This window comes from Grus americana, chromosome 23, assembly GCF_028858705.1.
Source record: "Grus americana isolate bGruAme1 chromosome 23, bGruAme1.mat, whole genome shotgun sequence".
NCBI classification, from domain to species: Eukaryota; Metazoa; Chordata; class Aves; order Gruiformes; family Gruidae; genus Grus; species Grus americana.
The window spans coordinates 1,450,545-1,467,723 of record NC_072874.1 but is presented as its reverse complement, the minus strand read 5'-3'; the positions used below and the strand labels follow the sequence as shown (position 1 = coordinate 1,467,723).

The following is a 17,179-nucleotide window of genomic DNA, read 5'->3' as shown; positions in this document are numbered from 1 at the left end:
TTTCCCCAGGGAGTTTTCTGTGGAAGTGCCAAACAGACGTAGCCCTGTTTTACTGCAGGAGCAGAAGAGAAGAGCTCCGAGGAGCGCTGCTGCAGGCAGGAAGGAGCATTTGCTGCATACGCTGAAAGCCTCGCAGCCCTCTCTCCGGGGCAGACAAAAACTATAAAATACACAGAGCACGGATGTGAAATCTGCATTCAGAGCATCGTAATAAAACCCTCGTTGAGAGCACAGTGTAATTTCATTGCTAGCTGCCGGTTTCTTAATTTCTGTTTTCTCTCCCTTCCCTTCCTGTTGTGGATTTTGGAGAGCTGGCTCACGCTGCCAACTTCTTTATTTCTTGCTGAAGTTACTCTGTTAGCTGATCTAGATGCAGTTTTGCAGTATCCAGAACTCCGTAAAACACGTCAGAATCCTCGGAGATGCTGTAATCTGGCATTCAGAATTTGCACCCACCTGTTTGCCCCCCTCCCGCACACCCTTTTCTGCCCCTTTTATTCACCTCCGGGGCAGTTAACACCCTGGTAAGGGTTTCTTTTCCAGCATGATGCTGTTTTAATTAAGAGTGGTGTTGGTTGTTTCCTTTCCTTTTTCCCCCTCGATACACAAGATTAGCTTGGTGCCAGGAGCAAATTTCCTGATCCGAGTGCAGGTAACAAAAATCAATGCATTTTATCAGTAGGTGCTGGCTCTTGACAATAAGCTGCTCCTTGCAGGGTACCAAAAAAAGCAAAAGGACAGCCAAGGTGGTTGCTGTGTGCAGCGTAGGGACGAGGTATGAGTTGGATGGATGTATGCAAGTTGTCTGAACGGACCCCAGCACATTTTCTGCTAATTGTGTTTTTAGAATAAGTTTCTCAATACTTCTGTGTTTATCTGTTACAGAGCTCAGTGAAGCTACGGACACAGTCCCATCCTCTCCTTCACAGCCCCTGTACCTCTGCTGCAGGTTTCTGTTATGTCCTTGACCGAACCTTTTGTCTGTGACAGCTACTCATTGCAGTGTCTGAGCACCTTCGGTGTAAAACCGACTGTGATATTCTGGCTAGGGACATTGCCGCTGCCCACGATGGGCTTTTGGACCTTTACCTTGTTCCTCAACAGTTTTTAGGAGAGATTAGTAATTTTGTTTGCTCAGGAGAGAATACTAGAAAGGACCCAACTTTTCAGAAAACATTAGTACCCATGACTCAGTGGTTTTTTTAATTTATGGATGTGTTTTATTAGGGAGGCACGTGACTAAGAGACCTTGGGTTTTATAGACAGACAAAGTTTGGTAGAGGGCTAAAGTACTTTGCCCAAGCTGAGTTGCAGATAACAGGAGAGAACACGTTCCTTGCGGGCCAAACTACCTTAGGTTGGTACCAATCACATTTCTCATCCTTTCAGGAAAAAAGGCAGAGCTCAGTTTGTGGTCTGACTTCCAGTTCATTTTGCCACACAGGCTCCATTTCATGGTTTTCCACACCGAGGAGTTCCACGATGTGCTGAGGATCTGGGACGGTCCGGTGGAGAATGGCATCCTCCTAAAGGAGATGAGCGGGTCCGGCTTACCCAGTGATGTCCACAGTACTTTCAACTCTGTCATCCTTCAGTTCAACACTGATTTCTTCACAAGCAAGCAGGGCTTTGCTGTTCAGTTTTCAGGTAGGCTTTACGTTGCTTCCTCAGCATTGTCCAAACCTGGCTTTGCTGATAAGTGGTTTCAGGTCTGTCTGCAAAGTACCGACGGTGAGCAAATGATGCCGTATTGAACACGACAGCAGAAACCGTGCAAGCTTCCAGCCATCTGTGCTCTACCACGTTTGGGTGCAGTCTCTGCAAATAGAGAAAACTCTTGCATTTTGTCCTTGCGATGCAGGTGGAGGCTGTGCTCCCCTCTGCTACACTCACCTTCACAGTGGTGAACTTGGCAGCGAGATGTAGAGCAGTGCACTGTGGAATACACAAGAAGGCAATATGGATATTTTCCACCGCGTTCCCACAGGTCCCTTAGAGACACCAGTGTGCAGGGAACTCTCCCCAGGTGATCTGAGAGCAGGTGGTCAGTGGTCGCTGAAAACCAAGTCTATTTAAAATCTCTCAAATTGGATCCCCGGAGATGCAGATCACAAAAAGCTTTATCGGCTGCAGGGATGTCATTGCTAGCAGCAGCACTACGTGTAATGCAACTGCAGTCCGTCATTGCCTCGGTCCTGGTGGCCGTTACCTAAGACTTGGCCTTGCAAACACGTTAATTTTGATTATTTTAGGGTAATACATTTCAGCATGCACACAGATGTTTCCAGGATGCAGGCCTCCACTGACATGCCCAGTAACCAACCAGCAGATGCCTGTTTTGGAGCTGGTACGCGTGGTTTGCGTGGGAGAGCAGGCCAGCTCTTCGGGAAGAGTTTCTGCTGGGTACAAGACCTTCTGAGATGACCGAGCAGAGGGAGAGCTTTGTGTCACCGAGCACAGCTCTGTCTTTCTCTTCCTTTGCCAGGCTTGTGTCTCAGCCTGCCGGGGAGAACCGGAATGGGCCGTGGCTTGCTTATCTTCAGTGGCACGGGGCGGGGGGATTTCCCCTGGCTCGTTTCAGAAGAGCTTGCTCTACACTGCCGTGGTGTAATAGACTCTCATCGCCTGAGCAGGAAATAAGCTCTGCTCCGCTGCCTGATACCGAGCTGGTCTTTACTGAATGCTTCTGCTCAAAGCCTTTGTTCACAAGGTGTGACTAAGTCGTCAGACCTAAGCTCAGAAGTATACAGTTTTGGATCTAGTGAACTTTAATGATCTATATAAGCTTGCAAAACTTCTATTACTCCAAGGACTTTGTGTAGTGTTCAGTAGTTGTGGTGTTGACAGACCTTGAGCTCGGTCAGCGGTGAAGCCGTGCTGCCTGCCCCCAGCTGAGAAGGAGCTGAGGGGGTCATCCCGCGCCTCAGGGGGACGCGGCAGCAAGACTGGGGGGGAAACACGTGCGTTTCTGAAAGGTCAGGCTTGATGCTTCACGGGGCTAAAGGCTAAATTGCTCTGCCGCTTCGGAGAAGTGAAAAGTGCTAGCGGATTAGTTTGTTTTGCAGCATGTGTCTGACACAGAATTCTATAAAAATGCCATGTAAGATCAGTGGATGTCTGGACTTATTAAGTAAATGTGCATGTGCACAATTATACATCAAACTTGCACTCTGTGTAGTGCACTTGAACTTGCCGTTCCCCAGAGCCTTTACCAGCTGGAGTGGCAGATGCTCAGTGCAAAGTAAAAGCCGGTTTTTGTGTATGTGGCAACTTTAAGGGATACTGAGGGAGGAGAGATGGAGACTGAAGTTATTACTTGGATATGTGTTTAAGGACAGAGTCTAAGTACAGGTGCTGCTGTATCTCTGTATTAATTGTAATTATATATATTAAATATATTTTTAATACCTTTCAGTTTCTACTGCCACTTCCTGCAATGACCCAGGAATTCCCCAAAACGGGAGCCGGAGCGGTGACAGCAAAGAGGCAGGCGACTCCATCGTCTTCCAGTGTAATCCAGGATATGCTCTGCAAGGGGAGGCCAAAATCACTTGTGTGCAGATTGAGAACAGATTTTTCTGGCAACCAGACCCTCCCTCCTGCACAGGTATGAGCAGCGTCCATCCTCCCGTTGCGCTGCCTTCCCTGCCCTGTTTTATTGCAAGACTTCTATATCCGAAGGGGATGAGTCCCACCTGGTTTGAAGAGGTGTATGACAAGGTATATATGTCTCGGGTAGCTGTCTCAGAGAACTACTTTTTAGGTTTATCCCCAGAGTGTCTGGGACAAGGAGAATCTAGTTCATGCTGGAAGCTCGTAGGACATAGTGCGATGCAAGCGATGATATTTAACCTGACAAGTCAAAATTAAAGGCTTCTTTAAAACTCAGGTTGGTAGAGAGGATTGGGGTCATGGGTGAATAATTTCTGCATGAGGAGACGGCAAATTCTGTCACGAGAAAGAACTATCTGACATTTTCTTTGAGCTCATAAAGTAATAAAAGAAGCTCATAAAAGCGATTCTTTTTAGTATGTCCAGAACACATAAAAATAGTCATGCTAAGCACATAACAGCAATAAACATCAAATTTGCTGGCCAATTAAATGCTAGCTGCAAATTACTTATCCTGTAACCTTCATTGCTGTTTATGCACTGTTATCCCAAGCAAGAAAAATCAGTTAATTCTGTTTCTAACATCTGATTTAATGCCAGCTAGGAAGCTTCTACAGCATGCAGAGGATTTATGCTCCCCGCAGGATGACTTGGTTTCTGAATGACTATCTTGATGATCTAGTGTGGCACCCTTTCAGCCTGGTGGAGACAGTCCTTTTAGTCTTCCCGGAGCTATAACTAAATCATATTGTTGCACGTCATGCCCATCTCGTCATTCTCCTGTTGAGTTTTCTTTCACACCAGAAGCCGGGCGCTCGGTCCTTTTCAGAGAAATGTAGCCGGTGCCTTAATCTTGGTGCGAGATGAATTCTCATGGGTCGTCTCCGATTTGACTTGGAGATATTGTGCTGGGTCCTTTTTGAAGTCTGGCAGTCCTGTTTTAGGAGTCAGAAGCTGAAAGCAATGTTCTGCTCCTTCCCTCTATTCAGTGACAAAGGATTTGGAGGAATAATCAGTGGCCAGATATCATCACTTTTATAGTAACTGTGTAACAGGCTGCCTAGTTAGAGCTGAATTGGAAAACAAGGTTCAATTTAGGGCTTGGATTTTATGTTTGTATTTAGCATTTCAAATGTATTTCCACATCTTTATTGTACAACTTCGGCAGTCCCTAAACAATGTGGGCTGAACGGGAACCTCAGCTGAAACAGCCCCCAGAGGTTTGGGGTATTTGAAGTCTCTATCCTGACCCAGCTCCAAACAGCCCTGGCTTGGACCAGTTTCTAGTTCAAATCCTTTGGAGACCATGGGTGGGATTTTCAAAGAAATCAGGGGGTGTTGAAGAGTCATCTCCCTTCGGCATTTCCAGAATGAGTCCGTATCTTTAGTTTCTCCTGAATTTTCCCCTGACTACAGCCTGGAAGAGACATGCGCCCTAAAGGTTAAGGCAAACAGAGTAGATGCTTGTGGTTCTCCCGGGTTTTTGGGCATGACCCTCAGCCAAACTCCTCACTGTCTGTGCTGTGATTTCCTCGTCTGTCTGAGAGGGATAACAGTTCTCGGTGCCTGCAGTAGCCTGCAACTCAAGTCAAGAAGTTGCTTTTGGGCCTTGGAAAAGAGTCTCCGGTTTAATCTCTGCTGTGATCTTTACAGAACATCCGCACCACGTTTTACCTGATATCTGGAGATTCTTGTGCATTTGCAGGGCTTTATACAAGCCTACAAGCTGTACACAAATGCTCGCTCCCTCACGGAGGATCCCTCCAAGATTTGTTCTGTTATTTCTGTCCCGTGCTGGCTCATTTGCTGTGGGCTGGTTGGTGCCAGACGCCTGAATGTGGCACAGCCTGGGCTCCCCTCTCTCGCCCCTTCCCAAATCTGGGAGGATGGAGCTGAGCAACAAGGGGAATCTTAAAGCATCACCCCTCATGAAGAGACTGCAGAAAGGCTGACAGTAATAAATCAGTCGTGAGTATTTGCCACAGTGGAAATACATGCAGGCACTTTCAGCCTTAAAAAAAGTAATAATTGATTTTTCAGTCAGCTTGGCATTTAATGTGTTGGTGGCTGTAATAAACACGAACAAGCCGTTAGACCCAGACAACATGTTTTCACTTATGTAGCAACCATCCTGACTTTGACCAAGAGTTGCCTAAATAAATGCAGCAGAAAAGCATAAAGCATCTTTCTCTCCTTCGGGTTACTCACATATATATCTTGTGAAGATTGTGACAGCATCCATAGCCCTGCGTGTGTGTACCCTGTCTGGAATAAGCCCTCATCTCTGTTAGGGCCACTACAGGCTCTTGTAATACGTATCTTAATATCGGACATCCTTGCAAACGGCCTCTCCGTCCCCTTATCTATCCATCTCTCTCTTTTTCTCCCTTCCTGCATCTCATCTACTGTTTTTATAAGTTTCTCTAAGACAAAGCCTCATCCCTTTGCTTGATTGCCTTCAGCTCCCTGTGGAGGTATCTTGACAGGACCGGCAGGAGTGATCTTGTCCCCGCAGTACCCGGAGCCCTACCCGCCGGGGAAGGAGTGTGACTGGAAGCTGACCGTCTCTCCCGATTACGTCATCGCCCTGGTATTTAATACGTACGTATCCGAGAGTTCTTTGGTTCCGCTTCTGTGCCTGGCTGTGGGGACAGGGAGGGGGGATACCAGTGGTGGGGCACTGCCTGGCTGAGCAGGGTCTGCCCGGGGATCCTTTCCTCTCTGAAGGGACCAAACCCAACCCGTAGGACTGTCCCGTAGTCCTGGGTAACCTGTTCTCAGACGCTACCTTAATTTGGGGAAGATACACACGTTTCAACTGCAGCTCCTCTTTGACGCCCCCGCGGCTTTTACAGAACACGACCACGTAAGTGGTGCAGCGTGGGAAACCCCTGCAGCAACTGGCTTACGCTGCTGTGCTCTGGACTGCATCGCCAGTCCTCGCTTCCTTCCGCGTGGAGCGGGGACAGAAATGGCCTGTAGGTACCTGAGGAGCTGTTTGGGGCAGCAGCAGCCTCTCACCTACGTGGTTGTACAGCCCAGCAAGGCCACGGTCTCTGTTGTTCTCCCGGGGCTGCTGTACCATGCTCATGCTTCAAGCGCTCTTCCTTTGGTTTTGCAGCTTCAGTTTGGAGCCTGGCTACGATTTCCTTCATATCTACGACGGACCCGATTCGCTCAGCCCCCTCATCGGAAGCTTCTATGGCTCCCAGCTACCCGAGAGGATAGAGAGCAGCAGTAACAGCCTCTTCCTTGCTTTCCGAAGTGACGCGTCAGTCAGCAACACCGGATTTGTCATTGACTACACAGGTAAGAGCGGTCCGGGGGGCACCTGGCCCAGCTGGATTTTACCTGCACTTGTTCTCAGGTCAAACCACCTAGCTGAACCAAATGGGAGAAGCTCTAGACCCTGTGGAAACCTCTCTCCGGGCAGTAATCCTGCAGTCGGTTTTGCTACCACCAAAGCCAATTAAGAGGCGTGGGAGGGAAGATTGGGAGTCGGAGAGAGGGGATCCTGGAGGCTGGCAGAAGAGTCAGGGTACGTGAGGTAGATAAGAGCAGCATAAAAGGACTGTTACGTGGCTGAGGATCACGTGTGGCTGCTTCTGTGTGGGGCTTTCATTAACAGAGAAGAAAGGTTTTACATCTTTTTTTTTTTTTCTTCCCCTGTAAAGAAAATCAAGGGAGATTCCCAAAAATACATATATATATATATATACACACAGGGTGTATTCTGTATAATCTTCCTTGCTCTACACTGAATTTAAATAGTTCTTCTCCTTAGTGAGCAGAACATGCAGCTTCATTGCAGATTTGAACTTTCAGAGTACTAGAGAGTGCTGAACTGTTAGCTGGTTGTTAGGAATGCTCCACATTGCCATGCATTTAAGGTTTGTTCTTAGCGCAAGAGCAGCTTTGTTGGAGAAAAGGAGGTGCAGACATACATATGCAATATGGGATCTCGGTCTGAATTCTTGATACTGTCATTCAGGAGTGTACCAAATGATGGGGTGGCTGGATCTAGAGACGAAGATCACGGAGGTGGATGCTCAGCTCTCCTGAAATCTCTGCGTTTTGCTTCACTTAAGGTTCTAAAGCATCTACATACAAATTCACTGATAATTAGGAAAATGAACAGAATTCATTCTGTTCACAGGTATCTGTGTTTGATGGAGCAGTGGGGTTTTTTTCTTGCTTGCTTGAGGAGGAAGTAAAACATTGTGGTGGCTTCAGCTCTAATGGTGAGAGACAGGGGCAGTGGTTAGAGTTTTCCCTGGGTGCTTTTAGCTCTCTGTTGACGGAGCAAGCTGAGAAGTGACAGACCTGGCACTGCTGTTGTGAGAGATGGGGAAAAAAAGGAAGGCTTTGGCAGAGTGTGTTCCTTGTTTGTGATAGAGTAGGTGGAAGAATGGAGTTGTTACAAACTGTAGTTAAAAAAAAAAAAAGTTCTGAAAAGCTGGGTCTGATGAGCCAGGATTATGCAGAATGGAGAAAAGGATTAAAAGCTGGGGAAAAACCAGGGCTAGAAAGAAATGGTTCTTCAAGCCTGCTCTGGCCTATATGGACTAGTTTGCAGTATGGGAAAAAAGCATTGATGGCTTCAGACGTACTGGACACGTGCCACTACGAGACGTGGCTCTGCCCCCGTGGCGTGCACTGTGAAACAGGCGGCTGAGTCTTGTTGGCCCATCCGCGTGCTGCGGGAGCAGCAACGGCTTCTGCTGGAGAGCTGATGGGCGGCTGCCGCGGCGTTCTCTGCGTGCTCGGGCTATTCCCTCTTCGCGTGCTCGGGCTCTGGTCTGTGGTTCCTGCTTTGGAATTTACCTGACCAGAGGTTAAATGATAGAGAAATGGCAATTCCTGTTAGTTATGCTGATCAGGTGAATTTCCCTCTAGCAAAGTTATGAAATAATAAGACAAAGACAATTAGCGCTGCTTAAGATTCAGGAGTTTAAAAGTTCTCTGCTCTCATTAGAATTAATTTTACTGAAAATTAAGTCTTGGGTTTTCTTCTTTTCCCCTTGCTTTGTGGGCAGCCAGAAAGTAGTTAACAAATGAAATCTCATTAAATTAGGGTGGTTGTGTGATGCGTTTTTCTTCTAAACAGTCCTACAGCGTTAATCGCGCCTACATGCTTCCCACAAAGCCGAACTGCTGGGAGGAAAGAATGAGGCTTTCAGTTCGCTCATTAATTTCCCCGCACTTTAAAAGGAACCTGGGATTCAAGTCAGAGAAGCAGCAGAAAATAGAACTTTGGGGAATCGAAGGAAGAAGAAAAGAAATGCAGGAGGGAGCACGTGTGAAAGAGAATCAAATCCCGAGCTGGGCTCCTTGCCGCTGTGGAATCTCAAGTACGGTTCAAAGACACCGTCGTGTCTCAGCCATCTCGTCGTGTTTGGTCAGTGCTGCAGCCCACGTAGGCTCCTGCCCCTACAGCTCCCTAAATGCCATATAGCACCTGCGTCAGCTGCGTGCAAAATACTGTTAATTACCAGGGGCTTTGTAGTCCTCTTTTGGTAACGTTTTGGGGAAAAAAAAGGCAAAGCAGCCATCTGTCAGTCCCTCCTTGAAATCCTGCATCTTCTCTGGGACTGGGACTATCGCTAGCCTGCAGCTACGGTGCGTCGGGTGAATTTCAAACAGCCTCAGCACTTCATTTGAAATTGTTTCAGGGGCAATGGCTCTTCAAGAGAAAGTTGTCCTCTGGGGCTAGGAGGGATGGAGAAAACAGAGAGAGAAGAATGAATTTGGCTTTTATTATGTCAGTTTTTGCATAGAGCGTGACAGTGTGAAGCGGGAATGCGGCAATGCCATAGAAAGGTGTTTGAGGGCAGATCTTCAGCCGGGCAATTTCCCAGTGTAGCCACGCTGACAGAGCACACGAGCAGGATTTCTGATAGATGAACATGTATCTTTTGCTTTGCACCCGTGATGCACTGTCAGCTGTGGAAGCAGAACGAAAAATCAAACTAAGGTTACTAGCAAAGAACCCATAAGTGTGCTTCTCCCACGCACGCTTAAATTTACAGCGCTTTGGTTTACTGTCCGCATAAAGCCTTGGACTGGCTCAGAGGGTCGGGGGAAACTTAAATGCAATAGTTTGGGATTTCAGCTGGGGAGAAATTTATTCTTGGGATGACTTAGCAGTAGGGAGTAGATTTCTGGGTTCAGGCTGTTTCATGAAAAGGAAGAAATGCTCTGCTCGGGCATCCCGTTGAAGCTCTGTTAAAATTGTCATAATCCTTAACAAAGTGCTTATTTGCAACACCAGCTTAGTTAATGGTGTGGCTGCTGTGAAAGCAGGGAGCTGTACTCGTAGCAGATTCACTTGAGCCCAGCAGCTATTAGTCTACCAAAGCAAAAGGATAAGTTCTTGATTACAGAATAGGAAAGACAGTTACAAAACAAAAGCTTAAACACAGGAAGGAGATGGCTTGCAGTATACCTAGAACTTATCTCTTGCTCCAGTTGTTGCTTAAGAATTTTTTTTAAGTCTCCCTGCTACAGAAGACTAAGGTTTTTAACTCAGTATCTCTACGTGCGTTATCTTTTGAACCAAGATAACATTTGTGTGTCTTAGTTATGCTTGGGAGATTTCTGGTTACAGAGCAGCACTGGATAAGTTTCAAAAGCTGTTTCCAGTTGATTTAGAAGCTGCCTTGGTATGGGGGTCTTCCCTTAAGCTGCCATTGCCAGAAAATGCTACCAGAGAATGGAATCAACCGAATTCCCGTAATCACATTGCATTGCAGCATCTCGCAAACCACAGGTTTCATTAAGATGCATTTTAGGCATTTCTACGCGGATATTTTTAAATCGAGACCATGCTTTGTTAGTAAGGTAGAGGGCAGGTTAGTCGTTTGGAGAGCTTTTCCCTAATTATTTCCCCCCCCCCCCCATTATATTTTGTGGGTGTTGGGGACCCGTTGTCATGGACACAGAAGTGGGTCAAACTCCGTCAGTCGCTGCCTCCATCCGAGGGGAGGTTGGTGCTGAATGGGACCTGAGGTGAATATTCAGGTTTGGCTCCTTGTGCTTGGGGCAGAGGGTAGGAAGGTGTTTCCAGGTCGGATATTCCAAAGCGAGAGGTTTTCTCACACTTTTTAGTACTTCCTGTTTCTGTTGGGGGCCAGAAGTGGAGAGGCGTGAAATTGAAAGCAAATGAAGCAAAACTGATTACTTTTCACACTTCCAAAAGAATAAAAAAACCCAACCCAAACCCCAAGTCTTATTTCAAATTCGTTATTATTTCACCAGAACTATTTTGCCCATCCTGAGCTTACAAGCATACATTCAGCATCACTTGTGGGTTATTTAAGGTGGAAATTCCCCGCAGAAACACTGTTGTGTAAAATCCATTGCAAAGCAAGCTGTTTAAAAACATTCAGTACTATTTGCTGTTAAAACAGTCAGAAATGGGAGATGACACTTGACCCTAAAACAAGTTGCATTTGAAAAACAGATCTGTCCTTCAGGAAAGGTGGTCCATTTAGCTGGGACGAGCCGGAGGACGCTGGGTCTGGTGAGCTGGTGTGGCAACAGCCAAGCGGCTTGGGATGCCAAAGCTGCACCTGGTCTTCAAAATCCTGATATAATTTGTCCTGTCTTCAGTACATGATGACTGTTACGAAAAAAAAAAACCCACAACCCTGTCTTCTAGACAGTTTCTCCTGGGGTTGCTTTAAGGCTTAGCTCTTATTAAAAGCTTGCACATGCTCACAGACGGGAGTTCATGGTGTGCTGGGCGGACAACTGCTCTCCGGTGAAGCTGCTCTCGAACATGCAGATGAAAGTCTGACCTCCTGGTCTAGGAGCTCCTGCAGGCTTTGAGTTTTCCTTGGAAAGGAGAGGGGAAACACAGAAAATTCTGCTTTCGGTGGACTAATGAGCCAGTTCTCATGGCATTTGTGTCTTGACTCTTTTCTAAACATTTGGCAGCCTGAGTCCATGTTAATTGGGACATCAGGGTAAAGTCCTCGATTTCTGAAGTGTGAGTGAAAATAAGATGTTAATTCTAAATGAGCAAGCCATGCTGTACTCACTTTGTAGCCTAATAAACCAAAGGCTGGGAAAGCTGTGGCTTTCCCCCATCCCTCTACAAGTCTTTTGCTGTCACCACTCAGCCAAACGCTTCCTTAAAGTTGAGCTCCTGCCTCCCTTCGTAGGGGCAGTTCGTCTGCAGAGGAGCGTTCAGCTGGAGATATGCGTAGGACTTGTGTCAGGATGCGTGGTCCTCAGGTGAGTGGTGTCCCTGAAGGCACAGACCCTCAAGGGAACAGCGAAACAGTCAAGAACGAGGAGAACACAACCGAAGCAGTGGGGCTGTTGCTCAGCAATCAGCCACCACCCTTTTTCCAGCAGCTGACAGAGCGACTTGAGCACTGAATGTCATGAGTTCTCAAAGCAAGAGCAGAGGCTGAGATCAAGCCCATGGCTAAGACATCTGACAGCCGGGTGGGAGGCTGATTGACAGGTTGAAGCCACATCGGCTTGTTAGATGAAAGGCAGCAAGACTGTTCAAAATAACGAAAGAGGCATAAAGTGGTCAGAAGGAAGCCGTTGGGTGCAGCTTTTGTTTGAAAGTGTCTAAAAGTGAATATTAGCAATTCTGAGAAATAAAAGCTTGCGGAGTGAAGAAATATTTTGGAAAAGTAGATGAAGCATTCACACTTGCAGATGGCTTGTGTGCTACGGTGGGCTCTGGGCCGTGCAACTGCACTGCCCATCTGCCGTTGCCTGACGCCCAGAAGCAATTCGTCACCTCTCTGGGCTGCGATGACCGGTCTGCTCAGGAATGTTCCACTGGCTCGCGGTAATGGCAAAGGCTCGCTTCTCCAGCCTAGGGCTGATGTCTCACAAGCATAAGGGTGCACGAGAAGGGAGCGCGTTCATCTGAGCTGACCAGCCAAGGGCTTTGCTTTCCAGCGCTGTGGCTGAAAGAAGCTTTTGGGTCCCGGTTCTTACTCATTGTAATCAAGATTTCTCTGGTGTGTCTGGCTGGCGTCTGAGGCACCTACTGAAAAGTGGCTTCTCCAAAATCCACGCAGCAAGGCGCTGCTAACACAGAGGAGAACCCCGGGCTTTGTGATTTATAGTTTGATGCTACAAGCGTGTGATGGTCTGCGGGGAGCATTGAGGTCAACCGTGGCTCCCAGAATAGGGAACTGGCGTTGAGGAACCGGTGGCCTCACTTGTGTGATTCAGGGCAGCTGTTCCTGGTGGAAACATTTCACGTCCTTTTGTGCCCTGTTTACCTGGATCACTAATTCGTGGTACAGCTGTTGTGAGAAGGAAAAGCTAATCCTATTTTTCACTGCAAACAAAGAAACAAAAGCAAGATCTGGGGGCTTTACTTGTTTTCTGCTTCTTTCTCCGCCCCTTCCCCAAATACTAAAAGCCTATGATTTAATGCTTAAACACATTATAATTGTTCACAGACCCACTGCTCTCAGAAAAGCCCTCATCTTTAATGAGCAATTTCCAAATGACAAAAGAGCAGGATTAATCAAAGCCTCTAATTATATTTCATGCAGGAAAAAAAAAAAAAAAGGAAGGAAAAAGAAGCAAAAAGCCTTCAGAAGAAGAAGGAAAGAAATATCCAAGACCTGACAGCTCTGTAGTCTTTACTGGAATTTTCATATGTAAATGGGGTTTTTAACTCTGCAGGGCATAGTGAACAGAGAGAAAAACGTCTTCATTTTGTCTAACTGCTTGTAATCATTTTGCCATAATTGCAGCCATGCTGCACATCTGGAGAGTCAACCAGCTAGCACATGGCACGATGTATTTCCACGGTGAGAGCAGACAGCTCTTAGATCCGGGAATGATAGGTGCCGAGGAGATAACGTGAACAGATGTGGCCCACCTGAAATATGTTGCGTGTTCAGTCTCTGTTTGTGTCCTGGTTTGCAAAGGTCCTTGCAGCCTCTCCCCTGTGCAGGAAAGGAGAGCGAGTGTAGGTAGTTAAATCAGAGCTCGGCCTCCTCGATTGGATGTTGGGTACCAGTAGATATGCGTGTGAACGGAAGCCTTCCTTCTTCCACTCTGCTTGTGCTGGAGCTGAGCGTCAGAAAATAGTTTGGACCAGAATCTGACCCATATAATTCCCCAGATTCAGCATGAGAGAATGCTTGAAATCTAAACTCTCCAAATGTTTAGTCTTTGTGGTATACTTAAGTGAGATTCCCAGCTGAGAAAAGCCAGAAAACATGTCATTGACCAAAATTTTAGAGCGGCTCTATCAGATCAGTAAAGATCTTGGCAATTTTCTCTTGCAGAAAATCCCCGGGAGTCATGCTTCGACCCTGGATCAATTAAGAACGGCACACGAGTGGGTACAGATCTGAAGCTGGGATCTACGATTACCTACTACTGTGACGGAGGGTATGATATTGAGGGGGTCTCCACGCTGACGTGTATAATGGGAGGGGATGGAAAACCCACGTGGAACAAACCTCGACCTACCTGTACAGGTAAGGCCCAAGGGGAACAGGCGAGTAGAGAACGATCTGCCTGTTATTTGCCAAATACTTGAGCAGTTTATCCTAATGAAAAATTTGATGCTAACGTTGTGTCGAGGTGCTTGCAGGGGACAAGGAGGGGTTTTCTCAGTGTTTCATAATTTTCCAATTTTTTTAACACCCGGAGGTCAGGAAGAGCTGGCTTACACGAGGTTTCTTGAATCTTCCGTTGAGAGACAGAAAGCTGGACACGACAGATAATGTGTGTGACACACCCCGTGTCCCGAATGCAGGGCAGGATTCAGGAAGCCACTTAAATATTTGCTGAAGCTGCTCCCTGCTAATCAAAGCCCTTAAGCGTGTGCTTTCCTGAGCAGGGTCAGAGTTTATTGAGAAAGCAGAAGGTATTTTTTTTCTTAGAGGTTCTGTGGTTATTTTGTTTTCTGGCTTAATGAGAAAATGGTTTAAATGATGGGTTTGCAGTCAGACCTTCTTAATCTGAGAAGCGAGTGAAGAGCTAGCTGCCAGTCTGGTGACTGGAAGAATGAAATCTCTGACTCGGAAAGGCAGAAAGGGGAGGACGCTGTTCCCGCTGGAGCCGGAGAAACGGCGAAAAGAGGAGCAGCTCATTCTGTCAGGTCCTGAGCTTTAAGGTCAGGCGGAGAGCAGTGCAAATCACGCATTAGTCTACACCGCCATACACGGCATCCCTTAGCCTTGCCGTGGTCTTGGTAATTAAATGTGAAGCAGGCATGAACTCGGGTTAGGATAAGCCTTATTTTTCTTAATAAGAACTTGCAGCGAGAGCTGCAGTGCCTGAAGCGTAGAATCGATCGTGGCTGGGGGCAGCTGACACTGCACAGCACCGCAGCGCGTGGGCGGATCTGGAAGCAGCAGGAGAAGGGCCGATGGGTCCGGGCTCCGTGATCCCGTCTGACTTTCTCTTACAGCACCCTGTGGCGGTCAGTACACGGGCTCGGACGGCGTCGTCCTCTCTCCAAATTATCCCCAGAACTACACCAGCGGACAAGTCTGCTTGTACTTCATCGTGGTGCCGAAGGACTACGGTATCGTTTTTGGATGGGTTTGGAAAATCTGTCCTACTGTCTGTGCAACTCTCTTCTTTGGGGTTTTTTTTTTGCTTGAATAAAGCAGTAAAATAAGCGCATATATAAATGGTGAAAAGGGAGATTGGAAAATAGTAAGTGGCACTGTTGGATGCTATTTATACTTTGTCGTAGTCAGTAAGGATAGTGGGAATTTTCTGAATTTCAAAATCAATCAAAAGTGAGGGCACAAAAAAAAAAAAAACTAACAAAAAACATCATCTTGTGATTGCCCTTCCAGTTCCTGCACTATATCCAGTTGCAGATTTGAAAAATCAGCAAAAAATAATTCATGGTGATTAATGCTAGCAGCAGACTCAGAGGACCTCTGAGAGTACAAAATGTATTTACCATAAACACATGCTAAGTGTGGTGCTAAATAATCTGTCTGCTCAGAGAAGCACATAAATGTATAGTTTTGTGGATGTGCTATGGTATTAGGACAAATTTTTATTTTTAAATCACGTGTAAATTAAATTTTAACAGTAGATCCAAACAAAAGCCAGACCCGTTTCAACAGACCGTCGTTCTTTTTATAGACTCTAGTGCTGCTTAATTTTGGGCAGAGCTTGAATACAAGAATGATTGACGTTCTAGAAACCTTTGAGGCAGCTAGCGGGATATTAGTGTTGGTTAACATATTTTCTTGTTCGAAGGGAATTTAAAGTTCTCAAGGAGCACTTGCACTGACAGCTCTGGCAGGTGAAGGTCTCTAAATTCTGTTATTTGATGGTGCTTCTCAGTGCACGGTATTGATCTAGTCAGTCCCTATGGTCTTTTCGGTTGTTTGTGATTTCCTTTGCTAAGATAGCAAGGTGTGAAATAAGGATCGGACGTCGGTTATAAGCTCCTTTCGCTCGTGTTGCCCTTCTGCCTGTGTGCCTGTGGGTTACAGCCGAGTTCTGGATCTAACTGGTGAAACGCTGCACCGCTCTCGTACGCCTCTTAACCTATTTCACTAGAGCTGATCTTGATATTGTCTTAAAACCAGAATAACGAGAGGGCTAGACAGTCCTGATCTGCAAGGCTGACATTTGCCTGCGGTAGGATGACAGCTAAATTAGTTGCTCTTCTCCACCTGCCTCCTTTCAATAGCTGCATTAAAAACAAGCAGGAAAACCATTAGTAGCGAACGTTACACATTTCCCATCTCCTTCACTTCTCAGATTCTGTGTACAGCAGGCATCAGGGTGTGCTATCGTCACTTTTTCAGTGTTCCCAGCATCAAAGCTGTGCTGGAAACCTGAATGTGCAGGAAATAAATGTCGTAGCTTGGTGGATGATGAATTTCACAGCAAGAGACCTCTCAGCTTGTGAATCTGCTACTGGGCACTTGCAGCTTGAAAATGCAAAGCCAGGAGAGGAGACAAAGGGGAGAAAAAAAAAAAATCTTCCAAGTACAGATTTGGGAGGAAAAAACCTGTTGTTATATCCTAAAAAATAAAGGTGAATAACTAAAGTCTCTTTGCTCTAACTAAAAAACTGCTCTGATCCTCTCATTACGATTTTCTCCCTTTCGTAAGCTCTGCCAGCTCCTGGGTGCGGTGACGATGTGCGCAGTAAGACCCAGAGCACCGCACGGCTCCCTTGGTCGCAGTCTCTGTAGACAGGCTTAGGGCTGACTGTGAATAAAATCGTGACTGTCCTCTCTCCCTAGCAGTCATCCTCCCTGACCGGGGAGGTTCAGTCTCGAAAGGTAAGTTCTTCAGGACAGGGATTGTTATTTTGTTCAGGTTTTGTACAATGCCTAACCCAACGGGAGCCCGCTTCGTGACAGAGGTTCAATACAAATAATAAATAATAATTATCAGTTGGTGAAATTACATACCTTGTGTTATGTAGGCAGGCAAATGGGATGATTCATAAAAGAATCCCTTTTGGCCTATGAATCAGTGTTAAAGCGTACTGGCAAGTGAACACGGGGGAGGCTGGTTGCTGCTTCTGTTATGCCTACTTTGTGGATAAATAAAGGGCTCCCATCTTCCAGGGCTGTCAGTCAGG

The 17,179-nt window shown here is 46.5% G+C and overlaps 1 protein-coding gene across 5 annotated transcripts in view; it reads left to right on the top strand.

Moving 5' to 3' along the window:
* CSMD2 (CUB and Sushi multiple domains 2) overlaps positions 1–17,179 on the top strand; it is a 302,978-nt gene that overhangs the window by 212,147 nt on the left and 73,652 nt on the right. For 4 of the 5 annotated variants that reach the window (XM_054802278.1, XM_054802277.1, XM_054802276.1 and 1 more), the window contains 6 exons: positions 1,445–1,647; positions 3,416–3,607; positions 6,075–6,213; positions 6,734–6,921; positions 13,890–14,084; positions 15,023–15,139. In XM_054802278.1, the coding sequence (XP_054658253.1) occupies positions 1,445–1,647; positions 3,416–3,607; positions 6,075–6,213; positions 6,734–6,921; positions 13,890–14,084; positions 15,023–15,139 (1,034 nt within the window). The remainder of the gene's footprint in view (positions 1–1,444; positions 1,648–3,415; positions 3,608–6,074; positions 6,214–6,733; positions 6,922–13,889; positions 14,085–15,022; positions 15,140–17,179) is intronic. The other variant, XM_054802279.1, reaches the window with a different exon arrangement.